The 26,609-nt window shown below is 42.6% G+C and overlaps 2 protein-coding genes across 5 annotated transcripts; one reads left to right on the top strand and one right to left on the bottom strand.

The window, feature by feature from the left end:
* Positions 1–297: 297 nt before the first annotated feature.
* On the bottom strand, positions 298–11,386 carry FAM114A2 (family with sequence similarity 114 member A2). Of its 2 annotated transcripts, XM_068959187.1 has the most exons (15): positions 11,187–11,386; positions 10,552–10,829; positions 9,774–9,985; positions 9,452–9,551; positions 9,121–9,216; positions 8,714–8,826; positions 7,595–7,729; positions 7,273–7,431; positions 6,517–6,640; positions 5,482–5,561; positions 4,554–4,679; positions 4,197–4,336; positions 3,313–3,385; positions 2,681–2,734; positions 298–1,931 (listed from the first exon to the last, which is right to left on the bottom strand). In XM_068959187.1, exons 3-15 carry the CDS (start codon positions 9,981–9,983, stop codon positions 1,830–1,832), a joined length of 1,512 nt encoding a protein of 503 aa, XP_068815288.1. In that variant the 5' UTR covers positions 9,984–9,985; positions 10,552–10,829; positions 11,187–11,386; the 3' UTR covers positions 298–1,829. The 2 variants fall into 2 exon arrangements, with proteins under 2 accessions (XP_068815288.1, XP_068815289.1); XM_068959188.1 differs by lacking the exon at positions 4,554–4,679 and having other exon boundaries at positions 11,187–11,289.
* On the top strand, positions 11,349–21,870 carry MFAP3 (microfibril associated protein 3). Of its 3 annotated transcripts, XM_068959191.1 has the most exons (4): positions 11,349–11,661; positions 12,102–12,168; positions 15,872–16,333; positions 17,764–21,870. In XM_068959191.1, the coding sequence occupies exons 3-4, from the start codon at positions 16,054–16,056 to the stop codon at positions 18,507–18,509; spliced, it is 1,026 nt and encodes a 341-aa protein (XP_068815292.1). In that variant the 5' UTR covers positions 11,349–11,661; positions 12,102–12,168; positions 15,872–16,053; the 3' UTR covers positions 18,510–21,870. The 3 variants fall into 3 exon arrangements, with proteins under 3 accessions (XP_068815292.1, XP_068815290.1, XP_068815293.1); XM_068959189.1 differs by lacking the exon at positions 12,102–12,168 and having other exon boundaries at positions 11,354–11,661; XM_068959192.1 differs by lacking the exons at positions 11,349–11,661; positions 12,102–12,168 and adding an exon at positions 15,023–15,255.
* Positions 21,871–26,609: the final 4,739 nt, after the last annotated feature.

Here is a 26,609-nt window from a genome sequence, read left to right as displayed (position 1 = left end):
CATTCACCTCTCTTCCCAGCCTGAGTTTAGACTCCTCTTTTCCAGGAGACGTCACCCTGCCATCACAGAGGCCCCAGCTGTACCTGCCCCCGGGCAGCACTGAGCCCTACCTTAAAAGCAACAGCTGGAGGTGGGAAGCAAACAAACAAAACCCCAAAACCACCACCAACAGAATTCCACAAACTCACAGCGCAAACAACAAAAAGACAACTCTTTCCTTCTTTCTCCCTAGAAATATCCTCATAGCTCTGAACTGAAAAGAGTTGTCAAAACAAATTTAATAACGTTATCAACATAAACAAGACAGAAAATAAAGTTTATTGTAGTGCAGAATTTTTCCTCCAGTCACACGCCTGTCAAGCTGAGTTTTCTTTTAAAAAACAAAACAGAAAAAGGCTCTCCCTTGGAGATCTGTTCAGCCTAACCAGGACTAAAGCAGAAGTTTTTCCAGTTTAGCCAAAAGGTAGTCCAATCATAAAAACACTTCCCTACTGCACAAATAGAGCAGAGGGGCATTAAGCCTTCAGTATAGCAGAAGTCTGCAAGACCTACTAAACTCAGTAGATTTTAAAAATGGGATTTGAGCATCATTGTTACCAATGAGCAAACACAGTGGCAGGTGTGATAGTCAGCCACCTATGGTAAGCTATTCTGGACTTTAAGTCTCATTTAAGCTGCGCATTTCTGCTCTCGCGATTCGCTGTTCCTTCCCAACGGGGAAGCTCAAAAGATAAAAATTGTGAAAGGGAACAAAGCGGGGAACTTCTCACAGCACAAAGGAAAAGGTATCATATGTGGAGCAGCTTCCGAGACAAATGAGGACTCCCACTAACAGAGTCAAATTGCTTCTCCCCCCCACCCCCCGCCCCCAAACACACTTCAATACATCTTCCAAGAAGAAGAAGAAGAAGGAGAATTGCATTACAGTGTTTTTACACAGAAATGGAAGAAAAGCGGTACCGGCGTTTGTGATCCGTCTGTCACTGGCATGTCAAGTTGCATTAAAAGAAGGGAATCCTCCTGCTAAATTACCTCATTAAATTGCCCATACAGGAACCAACCCCTTTTAGCCACTTCTTATTTATTGCTATGAAGCAAAGCACCCATGTTCTTAGGGCCAGACCAGCACTTTCCCAGCTCCTGCTGAAGTAAGCATTCTGCAAGAGGAGGAGAAATAAGACCTTGGTGAAAGTCCCCATCCCACATCCGTGAGTCACTAACAGACATCTTTAGGAAGCTGGGGCTTCTCTTTAGCAACACTGCTTTGATAAAGCATAAGGAATACTCTGTTCTAGTCTTTCAAATCGAAGAATTGCAAGGTTCATAATCATAAGTTTCATAATCATAAGTGTTTCCTTTTTTTAAATATTTTTTTTGCTATTCAATATTCATTTCAATACCAACACAGAGCTATTAGGAACCTAATTATGCCTCTCAAACTTAAAAATCACACCATTGTTTTAGCTAAGTCTTTAATCAGCCAGCTGCTACTCTTTTCTCCAGCACTGTCTTCACAGTCCAGAGAGCTTCTCCAAAGAGCTTTTTAACACACACAGCAGAGGGATTTGAGTGAAAAGATATAGACAGTCCATGGAAACAGGGAAACAGTCTGCACTTTAAGTCGCTCTCATTGTCCTCCAGTTTGGACTATGCTAATCTCATCTCTCAATGAGCTGCAGAGCTGTCTTTGCCCATCCGCATTTAATCACCATTCTTGTAGTAGCAGTGATCAGAGTTAATTTTTCCCCTTAACATCGACCATTATACCATTCTCCAGCATGAAAACTACGAAGTGGGAAGGTCAAAAAGTTCTTAATTAGAAGGAGTATTTATTGATGCAATAATTCCGTTCTAGCCTCAATAAGAGAGATCTGCAGTACAGGCAACAAGAGCTGAAAGGCATCCTGGATATATGAAGCACTGTTTGAAGCCTATGAAAACAAAATCAAAACAAATACGTGAATAATTATGCTACCAAATCAGCTTCACTAATCATATATTCATTTCAGACAACACTGATTAATGTACATAAGAAACAGAAGCCTACTGCTTGTTGAGTCTTTCAAGTTTCATTCTAGCAATGCATTTTATAGTACATTTTTTTGAGGGGCTGTATATCACCAGACAAAAGAAACTGATTTAAAGCTGCTATACAAGATCTGTTGCAGTCTAAATGTAGGATACTCTTCTGGATAACAGATGAAAACTATTCATTTCAGAGGGAAGCAGAAACATACTGTGGCAGGAAGGAAGAAGACACGAACAGGAAATACCCTTTTCCCGCCACACCTCAGAAGTTTGTAAGCACTGAGCGGCAACAGAACAGCTGGGAAGTGTTGAGACTTCTACACACTAATTTATGACCTTGTCTAAGGTTTGACCTCAGGCATCTAAATTCCCACTAAAATGCTGGAAATCTAGACTGCTGAGCAGCTAATCTATCTTCTGACCTATAACTGTCAGCTGTGACAGCAATACAGCCTCACTCTTCACTAAACAACTCATGTCTCGTGCAAATCTATTCTTAGGTATTTAGTAAAAGTGGTAGGTTATCAGATAGGCAAACTAAACCTTAGAGATTGGTTAGAAAACTTGGTATGCATACGGATACTGAAGTGGAAGTACTAGCATATCCGTTTTCTAAGTATTAGCTTAAAGTTTTAACTTCAGCATAACTGACCTCCAAAAACACTCCAGTGATTAAGGGATTAAGCACATCTGCTTTCTCTTTGACCTGCAGAGATCAGACATACATTATCCTGATTGAAAATTTGATCACATTTCTTCAAGCAAGATAAAGCTAAATCCTCAGCAAGTTTAAAATCACCACTGCTCCCTTGACGCCAGAAAAGCCGAGTCACAAGCTGCAGAGGATCTGCCCTGTAGCATGCAAATAAGCACAAAGTAACCCACATAAGCCCAAAGCAGGACCCACATGAATACACACATTGCATCTTCACATGAACTGTGGACAGCTGAAGGATTTAGAGATAGTGATTATCTTCAATAACACCTGAGTGTTTTGTAAAATCTACAACAAGGAACATAAATCTTATTTTCATTCGTCTCATAAGCACTGTCAGCACCAGTCCCCACTCCATTTCTGAGCCAGGCAGAATGCAGCAGGATGCATTCAGAAGCTCAAGATACATTGAGCTGCCACAGTCTGGGGAACACTGACCCAGAAGATGAGTTCACAGGGCAAAAATCTGCATGTATAAATGAGCAAGCACAAAAAGCACTTTGTGGTAAAAATCCCAAGGCTGTGATCAGCTAACCTATCATCCCTAAGAACTGTGATGTAATTCTTACCCCTGCAGTCGTTAAGCACGTAGTAAACTCTTTAGAGAAAGCTGATAGTTCTTTACACAGTACAATTGTCATTCTGTGGAAGAAAAGTGGAAAAATTACGTAGTAAAACACCTTCTACAGAGAATCACTTTCTTTCTGTGTTCCTCTAAAACACAAATGTCTTGTTTCCATGTATATAAAGCTAAAATCAAGCCAAAACTGATGTATAACATTTAAACAGCATATGAAGATCTTGAAGTTCCCAAAATAAATTACAGTGGGGAAAGGTGGCAAAAGGAAAAAAAAAAAAAGAAACACACCACGAAGCTGAAGATATGAAACACTGTTCAGAGGATACAAACATCCAATCAAGAAGGAACAGTACTAACTTTATTACTGGTAAGTGCCATTTTCTGAATTAGAAAGTACTAGGTATTTCATATACTTGCCAAGTATTTCCTAAGATAGAGAAAAATCTCCTGTTGTGTCATGCATTACTGGTAATATTAGTCCACTAACTAGTCTAATAATTTCACAATATTATATACCTAATATGCTAAATAATTAGTAAAGAGGTGATTAAGAATCACTTTTACAAACTGTTTTCTATCATTTTAAATATTGTATATCTGACTAACTAGCACAAGCTTAGGGCAAAAAAAAATTCTTCTTAGCTATATGAGAGTTTTCAACTGAGTTTTCTCTTTCTCATGATGAAATGTCTTTATGTTGGAAAGAGAAACAGACAGCTGAATTCTGCTGGAAGACGGCGATGTCACACATGGCAACTTCAAATATATATATATATATATATATATGCAGATTTCAAGAATTTCAAGAGAGAATTTCAAGAGGCCTGCCTAAGTCCAATTATATGCTAGGTATTAGTTAAGAGATGAACGTACTGTGAAAGACACTTGGCTCGGTCTGTGGCTGTCACCTCTTTCTTCTGACCATGTAGGAATAAAGCTGCAGTTTTGTGAAACGTTTCAATGGAGTATGCTGTCAGTTCAGCCAGGCTTCTAATGGCAAATGCATGAATATCCTGCAAGAGTTAAAAAGATCCCCCATGCCATACAAAATCTAGCAGCTTTTACTATTTAAAGCAAATAAATTGTGCAACGTACTACCACCACACTGTTTTTCAGACCTCAGCATCTGCATTCAGAAATGGAAAACCATAAGCTCTTGAGATCACAGCTACAACTTAACAGCCAGATACAGTCTGCTTTTAGATATCCTCTCTTCCGTTGCTCACTTACCTCTACTGATTTTTCAGCATTATGGTCACCATCTCTGGATTCTACTTGGTTTTCTCTGCTCTCTTCTTCTTCTTTAGAAAGATCAGTGTTGAATTGTGCTAACCATTCATGAGCAGATGTTCTCACCTGTATGAGGATGTGCCATAGTATTTAATGCCTGGAATGAAGCCCTCCTGCTCTCCACAAAGCATGGAGTACTGGATCTCCCTGGAGGAAGGAGATAACTACTACTCCTGTGCTGGAGAGAAGAACCAGGAGAAACGATCCTAGTGCCTTCAGAGCTCTGTAGAGGGTTGGCTGCTCTCGTGTTCCTGAATGCAATCATTTCTGTAGCACCCACATAACCCCTTGCCGGGGTTACCGGCAAGGCCATGACTAGCAGCAGCACTTTAAAAAACACGTCTGCAGAATGCTGCTGCCACTTGGTGGATCTGAAGGGTAGTGAAAAAAGACAAGAAGGGAATGCTTCCTCATACCAATTTTTGAGCACAGGGTCCTGGGCACAATGCTCTAGGTGACCCTGCCTGAGCAGGACGGTTGGACTCGATGATCTCTAAAGCTCCCTTCCAACCTCAACCGTTCTGTGATTCTGTGAAGAATCAGCTGCCTTGAATCAAGACCAGGGCTTCAATTCATGACTACAGGCTGATTTCACTGGTGGCTGAAGGCTTACTGATCCTAGCTCTGGACATTACTGCTCTGTGATAAGGCAGAGAGACACACTGGTGCCTACTGATGCAGAGCCAGTTATTTTAGAGAACGTGATTTTGCCCCTCTAAGACCAAAGGAAAGGGCCCATCCCTTTGGGTACTAGTCTCCAAGATACAGCTTGTATTCATGCCTTTAACACTTTCACAAGCAAAGCAGGACTGAGAAACAGTTCCCACAAGGAAGCTCTCCACCTTTTAGAAGGCGAGAAATAACTCACCATGATCAGCTTGTCTGGCTTTGTGGAGACATGCAATTCTGAAAACAGCTCTGTTACTTCCTTTGTGAATTCCTCATCACCTAAAGGAAAGAAAAGTTTAAAAAATCCATACAACAGACAAATACAGGAAATAAGCAGCACTTCAATATACAACTAGTTCTGCACAAGTCTGTCAACTGTTTCCCACACTTCTTTGAATCATTCACTCAGGCAAGGATACATCAAACCTGGTCTTTTTAATACAATTTAAAAGGCAAATTCTGAAAAGCTGGAGACCCCCGTGCCAGATTAGCCTTCGCTTTCTCAATCCTGTTTTTTTAGCTAAGGTAATTCCTTTTTTACAGATAGTCTACAACCCAAACGAACAAACCCTGTATTTTATAACGCACTAACTTGCACATCACCTTGGAGACTCTGAAACATCACTTACCAATGGTTCTGCTGTTACATGTGGCAGGGCAGATATTAACAGGGGGAGGAAGGCTGTGAGATTCATAACGTGCAAATATAAAAGATGCATTAAATGTTAAACGGTAGCAAGTGCAGGTGTGTGAGCCCTCCCTGATGAGCCATTTAGGTAAGAGCAATGGAAGAGATTTACATTTAAATCTGCATAATCCTCAAGAATAAGATGGCTCTTGCAGATGGAGGCACCTCTGAGTCTTTTGGCCTCTGTAGCTAACGCTCATTTAAAGAGCTAAGATCACTCCCTCCCTTGCAGGTTCAACAACTCTACTCACAGGCTTTCCCTTACGGTCAGGGAAACTCAACAAATCTGCATTTGGGTCTTGGCTTGAGGTCTATTGTATGAATCGCCCAGGAACTCAGCAGTTCTAATGCTGCTCTGGCAAGAAGTCCCTGCTACAGAATTAATGCATTGCAGCTTTCCAGAGACAAAGGCCATGACTACCTGTCGTGCTCCTGGCCAAGGATGGATTTGGGATTAAGCATACAGTTAAAGAATAATTTAACCATGGCATCATGCACATTGGTTGGTTCTGCACTGAGAATTTCAGTTAGAACCCGGACTCTTACCCCTCTTCTCTTCCTCTTCTTCTTCAGAGAATTCAGCTAATGAAAATGCTTCTCTAAGCTCCTCCATTTCCTCCTTCAACGTGTCCAACTGTTCCCCGGAGAGGGCATTTAGAACCGATTTTACCTAGTCAGGGCAGGCCAGCCAAAGAGAGACTCATGAATCCAACACGAAAGAAAAACAAGATCGAAGATGCAGCACTGCGTTACATCACACGTAAAAACATCAGGCTCATACCAGTGAGAAAGGGGCATTTTTCTGTGGGAAGGAAGAAGTGGGGGAGACTTGCTTGCAAAGCCTCTTCAGGTAATAATGTATTCTTAAGCAGCTATTCAAATCATTTATTTTATGAAAAATGGAAGTATTTCTCAGATTGTTTGCTGATCTGCCCTCCTCTCTGCCCAGGGACACGGGGGATAGTTTCCACTGTACCTGTGATGCTCTCCTCCCCCCCAGTCCAAGGCAATAAATAAGCTGGTACGAGGAGAAGGCGACTTGGGACAAGTTGTTGAAGAAATGCAAGAAGTAAGGCTGGCTGGGTAAAAAGAAAGGCTCTACGTGCTGAAAACAGGACACAATGCTGCCAAGGTAAAGACCAGATCATAATGTAGGGGGGTGAAAGTAAAGTTGTGTAATCAATCATTTTATAGCAAGTTCTGACTTCTGAGTATTTGATTTTGCATGCCTGTACATATATTTATCTTTTTTTCCTGCTCAGCTGAACTCAAAACAGAGAGAAAATTGCTCAAGGCCATTACCTTTGATTCACTCTCTCTGGAAAGCATCTCTAAGGCCTCCAGATGCGAAAGACCCTGAAACTCATCAAACAGTAACCCATAATGGGCTTTCTTCTCGGTAACCATGGTAACCTCAGTAGCTGTCTGCTGCTCTTCTTTCTCCTTTGCCTCTCGTAAGACCTGAAAAAGAAAAGCAGAGGACTTAGGTCAATGCCTGAAGATACAGAGTAAGGGAGGACAAGGCTTTTGGCACAACAGTAAGAAACGGTTGATTAATAACAGGACCACAAGAGAAGAAAGAAGTGAGAGATATCAGTGAAGAGCTGATATGGAACTGCCATACCTGAGACAGTGTAGAGGTCCGGCTCATTAGGCCCTTCGTTTTTTTGAAACCTGGGTCCCCCTCAGCTATCACATCCATTGTCTTTTTCCCAATGAATTCCAAGGCATCCAGACCTCCGCTAATAACACTTTTTCCCTAGGAAGTAGATTTGGATATAGACAGTGCATATAAGTCACAGAAGACTCTACAGCTGAAGAAATTAAATTGGGGGATTTACATTGGCAATGTTATAGGCCAGAGACTCACATACAAGCCAAATCAGACCTCATCACCCCAAAATTCAACCCTAATCACTACAAAGAGAGAAGAAGAACATGAAAAGAGCTACAATACACAATCATTCCACAGTTTAAGGTAGCACTCAGGCAGCTGCAGCAATCTGAAGGAAAATGGATTTTATTTTGTGAACAAGCCGGTTCTCAGCATGGCAGTATGAGTCATCCTACACTTACACACAATTCTCACATTGAAGTATTCAGTTCTTCTCCTTCAAACGAGAAAACACTAGACCTGTGCGCTTTGGTTGCTAAACTCTTGGTTCAAGCCCTAGAAGAAGCAGCAAGCTTTCCATCTGCATCTCTTTCAGATTCATGGGCAAATTGACAAGACAGCAGATCATAAAAGTGCAGTTTCTATGAGTAATGGGCCCCTTTGAAGTGCATCTCCCATGGTCACAGGAGCAAGCTGATTTCCAAGCAATTTGGGCTAGTTTCACAGCAGTTTTTGAAGAGGAGAATGGATTTTAATCTCTGGGCAGTTCTATGGAAGTCAGTGGAATTATTCCAGGAATTAGTTTGACCCTGCATTCGGCCTAATACTATAAAGGAAAAGGTCAGAGAAGAGTACAGAGGTGACGTGCACGAAAAAGCATACATCACACACTCTTCTGTCGGCCTTCTCTGTTATTTAGTTCAAAATTATCAAAATTCAAGACAACTTACACATAAGGTGCCAGTTAAAAGCAAGACACAGGATAAAGAGTGTCTGAAGGCTCAGATAGCCTCTCACCATTCATCTCACAAAAGAATTAAAGATTTCCTGTTATGAGGCTGCAAACAAGGCAAAAAACCCCCTAAAGCTCTCTTAACCCTGTTGCTCTTCCCTTCCCAACTCACTCACTGTGCTTTGGACAGCAGTAGAGATGGTTGATAAAACTCCAAGAGCCCCAGTGATAGGAAAGGAAGTGCCATCATCAACTGCATCTGTGCAGCTATCACCAGGATTCTCACTTCCTGCATTAGAAGGAAGAAAGTTAACCTCCTCACTCCCCCAGAAAGATCCTGTCAGGTGCAGAGTGGAGAAAATTAACAAACAGCACATGTTAGCCAGGGGCAGTGCTAGAATGGGGATTACGTTCCTACCCGCAAGACTTTTCGGAGCTAGCAGCAGTAAGCAATGGAATATCTTATTAGCACATAAAGAGGTATCTACCTCAATATTCAAGGAGCAAAGTAAGATGCTGCTATTTGGGGGCTGATATGTTATGAGAAACGTTTCAGTGTTCTTCTTACATAATAAAAACTGACCTTTTGTAGCATCTCTAGTCTCTGAAGAGATTTCACTAGGACTGGGGATCCCAAGGGATGTTTCTGCTTTTTCTATGACATTTGAAATGCCTTGACCTAGAGAAGACAGTAATGTTAACTTTAATCATTGGATATAACTGTATTTTTTTTAATCCCTCAGCAGAAAAAGAAGAGGATCATGGCTGTATATCCATTTTTACTGTTCTGGCCTCCCCCTGTTCAAAATACATTTTCCAACCCCTGCTTCTATAGCAGAAATTCCATTCAAAAGCACTAGCTGGAGACCTGAAGCATGGCTAAAATATTTATCAAGTGACAGAAAGAACCTTACCTACAGTAGCAACAGTAGCAGATGCAGTGGAGAGAAGCGATTTCCCCCAGCTTCCCCAGTATCCCCACCCTGTCTGAGCTGCAGCAGGAGAATCTGAGACCTTTAATGAAGAAAAGCAGAAAACGGAGATGCACGTGTGTATGGTGAGGGGAGGAGGGGAACACAGGCAGTCTGCGACATGTAATTTTTCTGAAGGGTTTTTTTTTTCCCCCCAAACAAACAGCAGTGTGAATTTTCAGAAGGGGAGCGAGGCTTACAGTCAGAATTCTTCTGTGCATAAAACTGTGAAACTTGAAGACACAGGGCTAGCACAGAGATGTACCTTGAGTGTTTCAGCTGGTGCTTTTGCTGTGGCAGCAGGCTGACTTGGGGGTTTGGGTTCAGGTCTTTTCCGAGTCATAGGCACAGGTTCACGCTCTTGCTCTCCCTGTTCACTACTCTCAGTGGAGCCAAGTTCCTCAGGTTTCTGTTCATTTTCATCTCCATGAGAGGCTTCTTCTTTTAGATTTTCACTGCTGTCTTTTTCAGACATGACTACAACATTCAAAGAAAGCAAAGCAGAAAAAATAATCACTCCTTTGTACTCATTGACATTCGTTTAAGAGCGTCATATTTGTATTTTGAATAACTAAAAACAAATAAGATAGAAATCCCTTCTTCTTGTGACTCATATTCCTTATTCCTGTATAAACAAGTCATATTTTTAAGTGAGTTTGTACAATGAGTTATACCTAACCAGAAGCGTCACACTTGGAAGTTTAAAGTCCCACAGAAACACGTGGCTTTATCTAACTAGCACACCCTCTCCACAGGAAAGAAATAGATTGATGATTCTGAAAAGTAAACTGAAGGTACAAAAAGTCTTCAGATAGTTTAACCCACGGCTTGCTTCACACACACACAAAAAAAAAAAAAAGCAAAAATAAATTGCTTGGAGTGGCTGCTTCGAGGGATATCAGATACGAACGGGGATAGCTATTAGAAAGCTGGGCAGGTATGAGGCGGTGACTGGTTTGCTTCTATATTTAGGGACGAGCTTCTTCAGGGTGTTCACACCATCTGGAATTTGAAAAATGCTCAGGTTGCCACAGCAACCCTACCTGACACCGCACATCTAGAGCCGACGGGGTGCACAGCGACGCGGCTGCCAGGCCGAGGCCTGCACGCAGCTGCAGGCAGGGAAGATCCTTCTCCTTCTCGCTGGCTCCGCGGTGGGAGCTTTCACCAAGCCCGAGCCAGGAAGGAGAAGCGCAGAAGCCGGAGGCAGGCAGGGCGATGGCGCGCGCCGCACGCCGCGGTCCAGGGTCGCTGCCGTGGCCGGGGGAGCCCTCCAGCCCCGAGGGGCGGCCGCTGATGCAATCCGGGCAGCTCCTTTCACCTACAGAACAATCATACGTTTAAGGGAGATGAAGCCAGCCCCTGCTGCAAGGGCAGCGCTGTGTGAGCAGCCCGGGACCCCCACCCTGTTTCCCTGCGGCCCCGCGTTGGCGGGGAGCCCGGGGGGGGGGGGGGGGGCTCAGCCCGGAGCACACCGGCAGCCCAGGCCCGGGGCGAGCCAGGCCGCCCCCGGGGACCCCACGGCTCTGCCCCCACCCGGGGCACCCTCCGGGGACACCCCCTGCCCCAAGGAGGCCTCCCCGCGCCCCTGCTCCCCACGCAGGCCCCGGGCTCCCTCAGGGGGCCTCGCCCCCCGTCACGGGACGCCCGTGCTTCCCCCCCCCCGCCCCCGCCTCACCCGGCCGCGCCGCCCCGTCAGCGCCGACACCCCGCCAGGCGGACCGCACCATCGAGGCGCGGGGCAGAGCGGCCCCCGCTCGCTGACCCCGGAAGCGCGGGGCCAGCCCGGAAGGGCCGCCAGGAGAAGCACGTCCGGGTGGCGGCGGCGGCGGCGGCGGCGGCGGTAGGGGTACGTCGGTGCTCGGGCAGCGGGGCCGCGGCCGGGTGGGGTCGTTCCTCAGGCCGGGGAGCGATGTTCTCTGACGTCACTGCGTTGTGATGACGCCAGCTTTGATTTGGTGGCGTCAGAGTGACGTGACGCAGAGTGGCTGCCCCGGGAGGCTCCACGACCCGTGGTCTGGCCTGGAAGCCCTGTCCGGGCTGGGGGTCGTGGCGCGACGTCACACCGAAGTGACGTCACGTTGCCTAGGTCACAGCATCGGCGGTGTTCGTGCCTCTCCTCTTTTTCGCTCCCCGCGAACCGCTGAGCAGCGGTAACTGGGGGGAGGGGGGGGTTGTCGCGGGGGGACCCCGAGCGTACACGGGGTCGGGGCCTCTCGGCGGGTGGGGGGCGCGTTCGCTTGCCCGCTTCGTCCGCTTCTGTGGGGAGACGCGTTGAGGCCTGGCTGCCTCCCTCCGCCTCCGCGCGTCATCCCCGTGGCGCGGACCGCGCCCGCGTACGGCGGGAGAGCGCGGCACCGAGGCGGCCGCGCGCCGCCGGTCTGCCCTGCCGTTTGCGAGGGGCGCCCGCGCTTGCTGCTTTCCCTCCCTCCGGGTGCGAAAGGGGCGCAGGGCCGGGGAGCCAGCCCCGAGGCTGCTCCCGCTGTGCAGCGGTCTGTGGTGCCCAAGAGAGGCTGAGCTCGCTCTGCAGCCTGACCCGTGCTGGCTTCGGTCGTGAGGTCTGCCTTGAGCAGCACGCTGCCCGCTTTTGCAGACTTGCCAGGACCAAGGTCTTCAGGACTCTCTGAAACGCTGTTGAGATGCGTTGGCAGACTTGAAAGGTGGGGACCGGCAGGATGATCAGATCAGCCTCGTTTCTGCAGGAAGCCAGCCTGCAAATAGGGTGGTGGTCTGTGTGCAAAAAGCATTGGTCAAATATAATTAGTGCACGTTATTACAGATTAGCTTGTTTTGAAATCATTGTAAGTGCCAGAATACATTTCCGCATTGTTTGTCAGAAGCAGCGGTTATTTAGAACAGTCTGTGGTTTGTGAGGTGTATCTTGGTTTATTGCTTTCCATTTCTGCAGGTATGAAATGATGTTATAGCCAGTGAATGCACAGCTATATAATTTGCAGCCTCCTGGGCCCCAGTTTTGCAATGGCTTATAAATACGTGTGTTTTTAAGTACTATCAGTACTTCCGTTGACCTCAGTGGGACTACTTATAGTGCTTTAAGTTAAACACACGTACGTTTTTCAGGGTAAGAGCCAAAGATGACTCATAGAAGTGCAAGCATCATGGATTTTTAGCTTTCCACCACTATTTGTTGTTACAACTTATGGTTTAATAGAGGTTAAATATATTGAGCTCAACTTCAGGTTCGGCTGTAAAATATCCAGTTTCAATTCTGCATGTTTCATCTTACTTGAATTTAATACTTCCTTGAAAAATCTGTAATGTTGGCACTGCTCACACTTTATCCTTCTTGGATCCTTTATCAGCTCCAGCAGCTGTTTTACATAAGTGTAACGGTTGAATAATATGTGTTTTGCAGATCATTATCTTTTCTGGCGTTCAGCAATGAGGGATCATTGTCTGCTTAACAATAATGGGTTTTCCAAAAGCGAAATGTGACAAACAATTTATAATAAATCAGACCTTGAAGAGTTTAATAGTGAAATGCAATGACCCATCACCACCAATGTTTTATGCATTATGCACTTGGTGCAAATATAGTGGAGAGCATATGCAGTTACTGAAGATGATTATCTTATTGTTATGAGAGGAAAACATTGCTCAATATTTCTTGCATTAAATAATTGGCTGAGCTTTCTGATGTCATTTTAGAAGGAGTCTCACGGACACTTGGAAATCTAATAATTTAAATTTAATAACTTAAAATGACAAAAATAACACAGGCGAAGTACAGGAGGTACTGGAATTATTCTCTAATAAATATAGAACGTTATTAGTTGGGAGGTTATTGTTTTGGAAGATTGGAAGTTATTCTGTGTGTTCGATTCAATAATGAGGATGACAGTTTGTCTTCGCTTCAGAGCTATTATGTTATAACTGCATTAAATGCTCTAAAGTCGAGTCCTGACTGCGTAAAAGGAAACATTAACATTAATGTGCAGTGGTACTTTTAACTCAAGACAGCTGGGCTTTTGAGTAATGTATGCTGAAGATTTGAGAAGCGCAGCTCCTCACTTGCTAGCACAAACTGTGACAGATGCTCAAGTGGCAACTCTGGTAGTCCAAAGGTCAAAATTTTCAAGTAGTGGTCCACAAACCAGCAGCAATCCACGGCCTATTTTTAAGGAATCTGCAAATGGTTACCAAGAAAAGCAAATCTGTTGTCGGCAGCCTTAAATTTATTATGAAAATGTCTGTACATCGCTCTGAAAATACAAGGGATCTAAAAACAAAAAAATAAAAACCAATGCCGCAAGCAAAATAATTGTTGGTCAGCAGCAAACTTAATATTGTTTTTTCAGACTTATGCACTTGATGCGGCTAGGATGCTCTTTTTCCAGAGGCGACAGAGCTCAGTAACGCTTTCCCCAAAGTATAACTGGTGGAGAACAAGAGCAAAAGAAACCTTAGTCCTCTTAACTGTTTAGCTAAGGGAAGACTGCTTATTCAACAGAGTGGTGCAAGCACCGTGCAAGTGGTGCTCTTCTCTGTGCTGAGCTCATCTTAAATGAAAAGGCAAGAATCGAGATAGAAAAAAAGAGTAGGGACAAAAAAAAAAAAAAGAATGCAGAGATTGCTGATTGCTGTTTACAAAGGAAAAAGTGCGGGGACTGTTTTCAAGTTTTCCTTGCAGGTTTCCATGTGAGAGTTGGTTAGTCAAGCGTGAAGGAGAGCTGGACACAGCTGTATTCTTTCCCTTTTTCATTAAACTGATTTTGGCAGTAGCTGCAGCAGAAATGGGTCAGATGTATAGTTCTCTTCAGAGGTCAAATTTGGGATCTGGTTTGTCCCTGGACAAATTAGCTTTAACTGAAAAAGTTTAACTGAAAAAAAACTGAAAAGTAACACTGGGTAGTGTGTTATCAGCAAACTTTCCCGTTCCTGAATAGGCTTAATTTACCTCTGCTAAAAAGAGAATTAGTGTAAATCAGCTATATTTATTCATCGTAAATTATTTTTCTGAGTGATTAAATTTCTCTCTGCTTTAGGTGGTGTTAACTAGTGGTTCTGGAAGAAGTGTCTGCATTTCTTATTAACAAAAATTGCTTCTTTGTGTTGTGATATTTATGAAATGCAACTCCTCTAGCATTTCTTATTGGTAGAAGAAAAGGTGATAAATTTGAAGTCACATAGTCAATGGAGTGAAGTGAGATATACTTTGCAATAACTGTTCTAGATGATGACTTCTGTACTTTGTAAATTGTTTTTTGTGGCTCTGGAGCAGTATAGACGGAATCATAACTTCAGGGAATGCATATTGGATTAGAAATTTTGTTGAGTCAGGCTTGAAAGAAAATTGATTACACATTTTCTCGTGTCGGTGTCATCTCATTCTTGTTACATGTTGACTTTGGTCCGGATTTTAAAAAAGAAAAATCCTTATGTGGAAAGAAAGTCAAAATAAGGGCTTTATCCTAATGTCTTAAAATATCTTGTGCACATAAAATATCGTGTGTGCACATTAATCTTAAGAGTCTGGATCCTATCCCTAAACAGGACAATTTTTCAAAGTGCTGTGAAATATGAGGCAGATTTTGGCATACTGAAGATGAGAAGATAGGACCACTGAGATGTAGCAGCATAAAGTAACAGATTTTCAGTAGGAGCCTACTATAAAAGAAAAAAAAAAAAGGCAGATAATGCAGCAGCAGCAAGAAAGATGGCAAAAAAGGATATTTAGACATCAAGGTTCTGATATTCAGAAAGAGACTTCCCTTTTTTGTTTGTAGGTAACTACCAACAGAATTTTCCTAACACAAATAACTATAAGTGCATTATATATTACTTAGGCATATAACACTGATTATGCCTTAAAACGAAATAATTGTATGTATAAATGCTAACAATTTCGTGTATGAGTGCTTTGTTTTTTCGGGATGCTAAATGAAGGACTAGCACTGGAAAACCAGGACGTAAAAGTACTTTGATAATGGTGAGGAGGGAGGCTGAAATTATATCCTCTTTCTTGCTTCTCTTCCTCTATTATGAAAATGCTTTTAACTCAGTTAAAAAATGCAAAATTCTCTTTCTGACCCTAAAGTTAGTTATGCATTTCAAGTAGTGTGAACTATCTGTTCTTTTTTTAAAACCTTTCTCCCTTAATGATTATTGTTCCTGAGATTGATTATTTTGGATAGGAAGATGAACATCTAGAGCACTGAAGGTTGTGCTAATGCCTTCTTACCCTCATTTCATTACTATGCTCCAAGCAGAGCTCCAATTTGGAACCTCGCAGCTGACAGTTTATATTACGCTAACCGAAATCTGTTTGCTGGAAATGAAATTTGAATATGCCACAAGCTTGCTATCGTTAATAAACTTAATTCTTTTTTTTTTTTTTTTCAGCTGGATTTCCAGTTTCCATACTTAGTACTGATGATCTTGAAAGTGCATTTGGATCGAAGACATTTTCTATCACGGAACGAATGAAGAGCCTCCTCTCCTATCCCAGAGTAATACAGACGGCTTAATATCATATAACCTCATTTCTTTAAATTAAATGAAAAAAGAATTTTCTCTAGCCTTCCATGAAGCTCAGCTGCTGTCTGTTACTTTTGACTGTTAGTGTTGATCTTGCAGTTGGATTTACCGTGGAAAATGTAGTTCCTAACAGGACGGTTGTTCTGAGGTCTTTCAATACATCACTTCATCCAGTATTTCAAGCGTTAGTAAACTCTCCAGCATACCATGATATCATAGCCAAGGAGGGGACCAGTGTTTTAATTGAATGTAAAGTGAACATCAGCCAATATGAATATATTCTTTGGTATAACTCCAGAGGACACCTGCTTGAACAAAAGGATGAAGGTGAGCTTTTCTGCTATTTTATGTACTTCAGCATTCCGCTTTTATATAGTTTCTGAAAACCTCTGGGACTTTGTTGTCTTTTTCCTGCTATCCTCCCCTTTTTTACAGTTGGGAGATTGGGAGAGAGCAAGACCAAGCCCTTTTCCCACGGACATGTGGCATCTGGTGGAGCAGGAATTGTACCTGAGTTCCTTTGTCCCTAGCCCATCCTTGCTGCTATAATGCCCTGGAGAATTGTTTTGTTCAAGAGAAATCACGTTATTCAGTGTAGAAGAACTGAATCTGCATCCTACCAAACACAGTTACTGATATTTTTATTTATTCTTTCTGTTTATTAATATTATATCTTTCCAAACACTTGTTAAACACAATTCTCCACAATTTGTGACCTTTTCTAGCTGGCAGTTGGTGCTCTAATTTCATTACAGAATTTTTAAAAGCATGAGGAGACTTGATAATATTTATTTCCTCGTTTATGCACCAGTGACACCGTGGAAACCAACTTGATTTGTAACGGCCAAGGAGGAAATACGTGCTGTTTAAACCTTTCATACAGAGGGAGAGTATATTTTCTTAGCGTTGGCTCTTGCAGTTCTGTCCCTCTAGTTTTTAATTTTCAGAAAATAATACCTTTTGGAAGCTCCACAGAGTATCGTTTACTGTATCAGTATTAACGAAGTCATTGAGTGAACTGGTAGGACCTTCTCAGAGGCCATCTTACTGCTTTAAGTTTATTCAGTAACCTTTTTGTAGATAAAATGCCATCTGGAAATTAATTTGAAGTAGAGTAATTAGACGTGCAAGCTGTGAAAAAGAGTTTTTCTCCCAAGTTGTAAACACATAGGAAATACTCCATAAAGCTAGCTGCCTTTATTGATTTCTTTTTACAGTTTGTATCAGTTTGAGTTCTGTATATTAGCACTGTATGCTCAGCAGAAAGCTATGTCTCAAGAAAATCCTAGGCTCTTTTGCCAGCTGAGCCTTTTACAAACTGATCTTTTCATGGGTCACTTAACTTCTGTGTCAGAACATATGGAAAATTAAAGTTTATAGAGGAGAGTCTTCCAACATACTGTTACAGAATGGGTGAAACATGGTATCTAAGAATTAGATTCCCTGCCAGAAAGAACTAGCAGTCCAACACAAGAAACTCAAAAGAAAAGCACAGATGATAGAAAGCAGAATAAACAGAGTAGCAAGTATGCAGAAGTCTGTACCGTAAAGCAGTAGGATTGGTATCCGAGTTGTACTTTTCTGTATCGTAATCATGAAAAGGAAAATTCCATCCTTGGGTGGACTCTTTGTGTTGTGCTAGAAATGGACTGTTTACTTCCAAGTTCTGCCTGCTAACGGTGGGACAAACGCTGTGCATTATGTTTACCTAGTTATTTTGATCTTGTTAGCTCAGTTTATTTCTTTTGACTCTCTAGGTGGACGGTGGTGGATTGCAGATAATTCCCTTAACATCACAAAGGTCAACTTTGCTGACCGGGGGCGATACACGTGTGCAGCTGTTAATCGTAATGGCACCTTGTTTTACACAGTCACCCTGAGGGTTATCTTCACCTCAGGAGACATGAGTATTTACTACATGATTGTATGCCTAGTTGCCTTCGCCATCACCCTCATTTTAAACATCACCCGTCTGTGCATGATGAGCAGTCACCTTCGCAAAACGGAGAAGGCTATTAATGAGTTCTTCAGGACAGAAGGGGCTGAGAAGCTTCAGAAGGCTTTTGAGATAGCCAAGCGTATTCCTATCATTACATCTGCCAAAACACTAGAGTTGGCCAAAGTCACTCAGTTTAAGACCATGGAGTTTGCTCGCTATATCGAAGAGCTTGCGAGAAGTATTCCCCTTCCACCACTGATCCTTAACTGCAGGGCGTTCATGGAAGAGATCTTTGAGGCAGTGCGAGTTGATGATCCCGATGAAGTTGGTGAGGAGGTGAAACAAACCCAAGCCTGTAGTGCCCAAGCTGCGATATACCCCATCAACCCGGAGATCAAGCGCAGCGATTCACCGTCTGGGGATTCAGACGATGGGTCCATGAATGAGCAAGGCCAGGAGATAGCTGTTCAGGTGTCCATTCACCCGCAGTCAGAAGTGCAGAGCATTGACACAGTCTCTCATGACAGCTGCCAGTTTGCTCCTTCCGAGGAAGGCACCTGCTGAGTCCAGCGGTACGCTGTGGTGAACAACGTGCAGGTGACCCAAGGATACTGCAAGAAAGAGATCTGCAAAAAAGCTGCCTCAGTCACATATGCACAAGAATTTTCTTTTCCAAAAAACAAGGTGCCAGAACTACTACTGAAATCTGTATTTTCCGTCTGTTTTTCTCAGTGTTGGATCTATTGATTTCAAGTCTGTTAGGGAAGGCCATTTGGAGTATTGTGCAGTGGCTTTTTTTTAAAGCAAGCATAGTATACTAAAAATATTTACAAAACAGGAATTCTTTGTCCTCAACTCCTCCGTAGCTTCTCATACTGTATTGTAAGTGGCCAAGTTGAGCAAAACAACTTGCGGTAAGATCTTTTCCTTCATGAACTGTTTCTTCCTTCGCAAAGTGAAACCTGAATTACTTTTAGTTAATGTTGTCCTGATGAATTGTGTGCTTTTTCTGAATCGCCTCTTGATGCGCGTAGCCCATCAGACCCACGGTGAGCTTGAACAAATCTGTTGTGTGTAGTGTGCTTCTGTGCTGCTATCAAAATATAGTGTGCTTAGAAAAAGAATAGTACCAGGATCTGCTGCTGAATTAAATGAATTGTTGTAGTTTCAAAAGCAGCTTAGAGAACAACCTGGAGGTCTCAGTTTTCCATGCACCTGCAGAAAGCTTGTGTACTCTGGTGTGTGGAAAGCAAATGGTTGTTGCAAAGCTTGTCACTTAAACTTGGTGCTGATTGCCAAAGCGCCTTACCCTGGTTCTGTCTTACAGAACAGAACAGTAAGTCAATACTGCTGATACTATCTTTCTTTTGACTGCTGATTTCACTCACTATTGAAACTCCAAAGTATTATAATGTATTTTACATTGTTGTGAGAAAGGAATGACACCGTGGTCATGTAGTGACAAGATTTAAAATGGATTAATCTACAGATTAGAAATCTCAGGCAGTTCTTTCTGAAAAACATAATAAAAGAGGGGAAAAGTAGTGACACTTATTCACTTAGCTCTGGTTAGTACTTTCAGAAAGCGGTGGAAGAGAGAGGGCTTAGCAGAGGGGCAGGCTGAGCCCCCGGTTTGCTGCTTGCCAGCCATTGTTTACAGGAGCGGAGTAACTCTCCGAACATACCCTCTCCCAGCCGCTGAAGAGGAGCGGCAGAAGGGAGAGGCGCAGGTGCTGACACGTGCCCATACGTTCTTAACCAAGGATTCTCCCACGCGGTTCCTCCGCTGTAGAGCTCCAGCCTCGAGGAATCAGGGCAGAAAAGAAGCTAGTCTCCTCTTTCACTCTTTGGTGCTGTTTTTTTTTTTTCTCCTTAACCTTTTTAAGTTGAATCACTTAAATAGCATTTTATATCACGTTGAGATTTACTAGACATAAGGCTTGTAAGCACTCCACAAATTAATTTTGTACAACTACTGGAAGCATATCACCATATCATTTTAGCAACTTGGCAACAGGAGCACCATTTAAATTCCCACAACTCTTTTTTCTTTTCCGTATTATTACAAAAATGTCAGTTGAACAAGTCATTCTGGAAGGCTGCTCAAGATTCTTAGGATGATTTGACGTTACATTTACATGAAAGGAGATGGAAAATGAGGCATAGTGGTAATAACAGGGTGGGGCCTTCTGAGGTAATGCATCCTCATAATGAAGGGTCTGAACAAATTATATTTGTCGTATCATGTCAGAGAACAGGAAGTTGAAGCCTCCATTACCATTTTAAAATACCTTCTGGGGAAGGTTCTGTAGTCAGCCACCAGTAAATGCAGTCGACTAGACTTTGGCATGTCTGGTAAGAGCTACGTTTGTCAAGAAGAGAAAAAATTGCTAGCCTTGGTCATAGTAATGCTCCCATCAGCTTGGTACCATTTCCAAGACTTAGGCAGCATTATCTGCTTCAGGGGAATAACGCCTGCTGTAGACACTTACAATAGACACTGTCCTCAACCGTACTTCTTTTTAGCCTCCACAGTTAGATGCACTTTATATCCAGGTGAAAAGTTTATGTATTTCTGTGTTACCTCTTGGGGTTCTTTTAATTTTTTTGGTGTTTAGTGTTAAAAGATACTCTTACGGATAAATGCCTACTTCTCTTAGAAGCTCTGCTGAGGTGCGGCTGGCCTCACTCGTGTGCTGCATGCAGTGAGCTCTCCAGATTTGTTGCATGTGGATGAGTGGAGTTTTGGGGGTTTATACCATTTTGAATGTCCTTGTTCAAGGAGATAAAGGCTGCAAGAGATTATGGTCTGTTGTGATCTCTTTGCACCACCAGCCATCAAGATTGTACCTGCACATGCCTTTTTTCCCTCTCAACAGCTGTTTTGGCTTCTGGGAAACTGTCGCATTACATGTGGCAATAGCATCTTTGACGTTTTGCCCCCATATGACATATGCAATTTAGAGATGCAGCTACAAAATCAAAGCTCCTTTTAAACGCTTCCTAAGAAGCAGTTACGCAATAGTGATTGGCAGATGTCTCATCAGAAGTGGCAGCTTACATGCAGCAAAATGACACTAGAGGTGTGTCAGGAGAACAGTTTCTGGAGTAATTCAATCTGTTCTTTGATTTTTTTTTTTTTTATTTTTTACCTTTTATTTACACAGCTCTGAGTTCTAACTCAGCACGGTTACTCTGTGTCTTCGTGTTTCCAGTTTTCTTCTGGTGAAGAGGGAAGAATGGTCATGCATAAAGATCCTCAGAAAAGCAGTTGCTGTGTCAACTGCTATATAGTAAAACTATGAATTTTACTGAATTGATATACTATTTGGTTTCCTAAATTAATTTCATTCCTGGGAAGGCGGCTGTTTTGTAAGGATTTCAGTAAATCAGTAGTACTTATTAAATGTAGGAACTGATCCTATTCCCACTGAATTCAATTAGAGCAGATATGAAGCTCTGGTGTATTTTACAAACTATACTGCAGAATTTTTATGCATCTGAAAGCAAGGATGATGGTGATGTTATACAGTAAATGTAATTTCCAGAGAAAGAAAGCTGACACTCATTTCTAAACAATTTGTGAACTATTCTTTGATGCAACTAACTGAAAAGTAACATGGAACAATTATGCAAATGTCACTGTTCCTCTCTAACTTTTTGTAGGGCAAGAAGGTTGCACAGAGGTTTTCTTGGTTTAAACTGAAGTCTTTGACAATCACGAGGCTATTTTATCTTTTCTTTATAGCTTTTTTTAAATAATGCAAAATCTACTTGTTATTCAAGAGAGTATCTAAAAATAACTTTGTAGTTGTTGTTTGTATTGTATACATTGTAATGTAACTGTTTAATGTAACCACATAGGATTTCATACTTTCATAAAATGAGTTGGTAGATTTGCAGAATAAATTAAAAACAAACCCCTTGTTTTGCTAAGGTTTTCTTTTTTATCAGTAAGGGTTGATGAGTAGCAGTCTATCAAAGGTTAAATAACGGCTGTATTCAGATAAGCAGAACGTTGTTAGCCACCCTGATAAAGGCTGCTGGGACACTGAGTCATTCAAGGGACAGCGCGTGCTATGACATCTTTGGGTTTGTCATTTTTAATGTCTCAAAGTCCTCAGCAGCATCTTTAATAATTCTTACCAGCTGCATAAACAAATGGTTACAGACCTGAAATGGTTTCAGTAAGGCTTAGGCATTCTTCCTCATTTCACTTCTGCAGCTAAGAGGATGATTGTGCAGTGCAGCGACCCTCAGCCACCAGTCCGTGTTTTCTGTTCTTACCTTTTTTACAGGATTGTACTATTCTATATTGTAATCTACTCTTTTTTTTTTTATTCCCCTCAGAAACTAGTATATTTGCATCTCATCTCTGGAAAGGCAACGTGCAGTTAACACAACACAAATTTGGAGTGTATTAAAACTCTCAAAGTGGCTGAGTCTTTCACTGGTGTTCCAGTGAGTTGCTGCAATGGCATAAAGAAACTTTCACTCCTGCTGTTGGGGAAGCATGCCGACTGCTCTCACTCTGCGTCCCCAGGGCTGGAAGAAGCATAGGTCTAACCCTACCCTTGCTCTTTGCAGTTTATTAAATCGCACAGGGAGGGAGTAACGTCCCCTGGAGCGCTGTACAGCTGGCATACTAAGAGTAGGAGAGAGCGGGCTCTCCCCCCTCGCACAGGTGGTCACCCAGAAACAGGCTTGGGTTTCTGATCCTGTTGCTGTCAATTCAAAGTACTAAACTCTGCCAAAGGATGATGCAGAGGCCCTAAGATAGGAACTTACCTATCAGCATTGGTTTTACCGTTAAGCCATATTTCCCGTGTAAATGCCTGTTATTGGATGGTAAGGATTGTCTTCTGTATGGGCATGTCCTGAAGCTCTGGGTGTGTATGGGCATGTCCTGAAGCTCTGGGTGCTAGCCTGGAGCACAGAGTAAAAGTGCCCATCATGAAGTTTAAACTTTAATCACCCTCAAAAGTTTGCTGTCACGGCTTCCCAAGAAACCCTCTATAATACAGTCGATGGGGTTCTGCAGGGGTAAACGAGAGCAGACGTCACCCACATTGTCTTTAAACAATAGTCTTCAGTTGCCAGGCTCTGTGCAAGGAAGATAATAGAATTAAAGCTGAATTTCTCTCCCTGGCAGGAGGATTTTCCTGTGAGAATCAGCTGCTTAAAGGAAGAATTATTGGTCCCATACTTCTCAGGCTAGGTCAGTGTTCAGTCAGCATCTGCTTTCTATCTCCCTGCTACAGGGTATGCAGGAATGATACCCCTTCAGTTCCTTATGCTCCTTTAATCTGACTCTTCATGATCCTAACCACAGTGAACAAAATAATCTGCATAAATTTAAAGCGTTCTTCTGTTTGGATAACAACGGATCATTGAAGAGGGAGGTGCATTGAGGATGATCATACTTGAATTCTAGGTGCGTTCTTTAAAAAAAAAAGATAGCTTCTGTGTTGCAGCACTCTCACCTCGTGAGTCAGGTCTCTGGCGGGAGACACACAGTGGAGAAGACACCATCTCATTCAACCCGGGCAAGTTACAGCTTTATTCACTTCTGTTCAACCAGGTCATTTCACGCCAGCTGGGTATCGTTTTTTATTATATGACAGCTCATTCAGATGTCTTCAAATACTGCTAGTTTCTGAGCATGTGGAAGGGAGAATGACATCATCTTTCAAAAAAAAAATTTTTTTTGGCTGGATATTCCTAAGTCAAGAAAGCCTGAAAAGCCAGAAAGTTGAACTTTATCACCAGTAGGACAAGCGCCTATTCCTTGGTCACTCCTGGCTGCCAATGATCGTAATAATACTGAGCAATTAGACCTTTCATTTTCATTAGGTTAATTAATTGTTTGCACAGTGCCAGGATATGGAATCATTATTTTTCTTTGGAAAAAATAAAAAGATTAGAATGGCCTTATACTTATCCCAAGATGCTCAGAATGTATTTTATTTATGTTATGAGAGAAAAATTCTCTAGTGCCTCAAATGCAAACCATATACTTGAGTGTTAATTCTTGCACTGGGACATTTACATCAGCAGAGATGCACACAGATTATACGTATGTCCATCCATCTGCCTAGATGCTCCATACGGTATCCAGGGTTCCTGCTGCATGTCAATGCGTCTGCAAGGAGGCTGGCATCGTTGTTGCGTGTGTGTTGCCAGGTTTATATGTGAGCCGTTGTCAGGAGCTTGAGGAAAGATGAGCGCATCCCTTTGGAGATCAGCTGTCCACAACACAGACGTGTGCAGAAGCCAGCGTCGCTATAATTATCGCTGCGTTGTGATAGCGCTTAGAGGCCAGGGCACTGTGGTGTATGAATGTACTGGAGAATCTCTCAAGAGGCTTACACTCTTAAGTAAATCAAAGGCAAATGAAGCCTAGACTAGGATTTCATAAAAAAATGGTACCCAGCGGATACAATATTGTACAGGCTATTGCTACCTCTTTTTGTTTACGTTTGTCCTATTCAGCACCTCTCCATGCTACCATATTATTAAATACATATTTCATATTAAATTATTTCAAGTGTAATATAAGCTTGCAGACTACCATTTAAGTGGAAAGTGAGGGGTCCTATTCTTCAACCTAGAGTTTAAAATCTTTCAGCTCTCTAATTTTCACAGTTAGCTGCATGTATGGTGGGAGAGGCCACACGTCTGATGGGGCCACACAAGCTTCCTGTAAATTAGTTGGAGATAGCTAACTGATGTCCCCCTTGTGTTTTTCCATCTCTCTGCCTCTGGTGTCAGGCCTGTTAGGGGCCATCTGCAAGAGATAAAAGTGAAACGTGTGTCCCTTACTACTTTCTCTTCCATTAAAGACCAAAGCATGGTGAACGACTGAGGGTTAGAAGGGAGTATTAGAGGCCACCTGGCACCTGCTCTGTGCCACCCTGACAGGTGTCTGTCCTATCTCTTACATAGAGCCAGTGACAGAAATGTCTCATCTCCCAGACAATCTGTTCTAATGTTAAACTGTCCTGACAACTGGAAAGATTGTCCTAATATCTGCCCCCAAGCATCTCTTACGGTACTCTAAATTCATCACCCATCTTGTCCTATCTGTGCCTACTCCATCCACAGCCCAAATCAGGGCTACCTCAAACACACAGGAAAGGAACTAGCTGGTTATATAAACCTGTGGCCATACTTGGCTTTCTGTGCTTATAGGCTCTGATTAGTGTCTCTTTCTGTGTTCAGACCTAGCCTGCAGAGTTTAACTGAAAGTCAAACTCCTTTTGCTTATTTAATGCTCCTCTCCCATCAAACTGGTTTAGGGTGCTGGGGAAACCCGCTCATCAAAACCGCTTCCAGAAAACAGGTGTAAGCCAAACAATACTCTGTGGTGATATCTAGTGCCTAAGGAGAACAGTGACTTTAGTTATTCCTCTGGTAATATGACGGAGCAGAAGTCTCTTCCTGTGTCTGAGTCTTTGCTCCTTTTGTTACAGTTTTTACGTTCAGAAAACATCAGGAATTGTTTGGTGTGGCTTCGTTTGCTTTGGTCCTTCTTGCTGTCTAACTGTTCTGGGTCATGCAAATATCCCTGCCGTTAGTGCTGGCAGCTAATAATCTCAGTCTTTATCCAGGTAAATCTAGTAACTCCTCCTAGTATTTTGGATGCAGCGTTCCTCTTGCAATAGCTTCATGCTTGTATGTGGTAGGGGATGGAAAACAGCCCCTGCAAAGGACTTGAGAATGTCCTACTGTCATCTCAAGGCTTTTGAGCACTTCACTTATTTTCAGTTCTTGGTGCCTTCACTTGAATTTTCCCATAGTAAATATTCTGAGTTTCTTGCCTGGTCAATGGGAAAATCCAAAATTTTCATTTTTCTTCCTTCTTTTTTTTCTTTTGTGAGTTTTTCTCAAGCTTAACTCTCCAAAGTAATGAGGAGGTAGGAGGACAGTAGGCAAGAACAGACATGAAGGAGTTTGGACAACTATCCTAGATTAGAAGATGAATTTGTTTTAGAAATCCTATATGCCTCACACCCCTTTACTTGAGAGTTGTTTTAACAACAAATCTCTTGCAGCAGGGTGTCAGTTCAGCTCCAAACATTACTTGCAATGCTTTATTAATTTGATGACCTTGTGGGCACTCAGAAAAAGCCATTTATCAGTGTTTTGAGGAAAGAGAACTCCTCTGAGCTAAAGGGACTGTTTTGTTGCTCAGATTTATTGGTTGGCTGACTTAATTCACCATTCAAACATCATGATTTTTAGCTGCTGGGCAGTGGCCCTTTCAATATTAAAACTAATTAACTGCTAGAACACTTCTTAGTAAGGCTGTTTTCTTTGTGTTTTTTTAACACAATGAAATAAAGCAAATACAATCCTTGAAACACAGGCTGCATGGAGACAATATCAGAGGCACAGAACTGTGTTGAATCACTGTTTTGCCAAGAAAATGAGGCCATTCGCTGTCCCTGCTGTCTATGTGACAATATGCAAAAAAGAGACAACATTTGAAAACAGAAGAAAGAAGGGACACCAGGCTCATCTCAAAGCCAGAGCTCAGAGAACAGCAAGGGAGGGCTAGACGTTTGTCTCGAGTTTACAGCTAGGGATCCACAGCCATCAAAGGTCCAAGCAGTTGCTTGCTGTCAGGTCAAGGTCAGCGGCTATGCCGCTGGAGAGTCCTTC

This window comes from Struthio camelus, chromosome 13 (genome assembly GCF_040807025.1).
Source record: "Struthio camelus isolate bStrCam1 chromosome 13, bStrCam1.hap1, whole genome shotgun sequence".
Lineage (NCBI taxonomy): Eukaryota > Metazoa > Chordata > Aves > Struthioniformes > Struthionidae > Struthio > Struthio camelus.
Note: the sequence above shows the minus strand (reverse complement) of the source record. Positions and strands in the feature narration are given on the sequence as shown.

Bases quoted from the DNA above. Each gene is read 5' to 3' on its own strand.
- FAM114A2 (XM_068959187.1), bottom strand. From the start codon at position 9,983: ATGTCTGAAAAAGACAGCAGTGAAAATCTAAAAGAAGAAGCCTCTCAT. The intron at 9,217-9,451 runs GTAAGGTTCTTT...TGTCTTCTCTAG, and splicing joins TGCTACTGTTGCTACTGTAG to GTCAAGGCATTTCAAATGTC. The intron at 1,932-2,680 runs GTCAGTTATGCT...TTGTTTTCATAG, and splicing joins TCACTGGAGTGTTTTTGGAG to GCTTCAAACAGTGCTTCATA.
- MFAP3 (XM_068959191.1), top strand. From the start codon at position 16,054: ATGAAGCTCAGCTGCTGTCTGTTACTTTTGACTGTTAGTGTTGATCTT. The intron at 16,334-17,763 runs GTGAGCTTTTCT...TTGACTCTCTAG, and splicing joins GCTTGAACAAAAGGATGAAG to GTGGACGGTGGTGGATTGCA.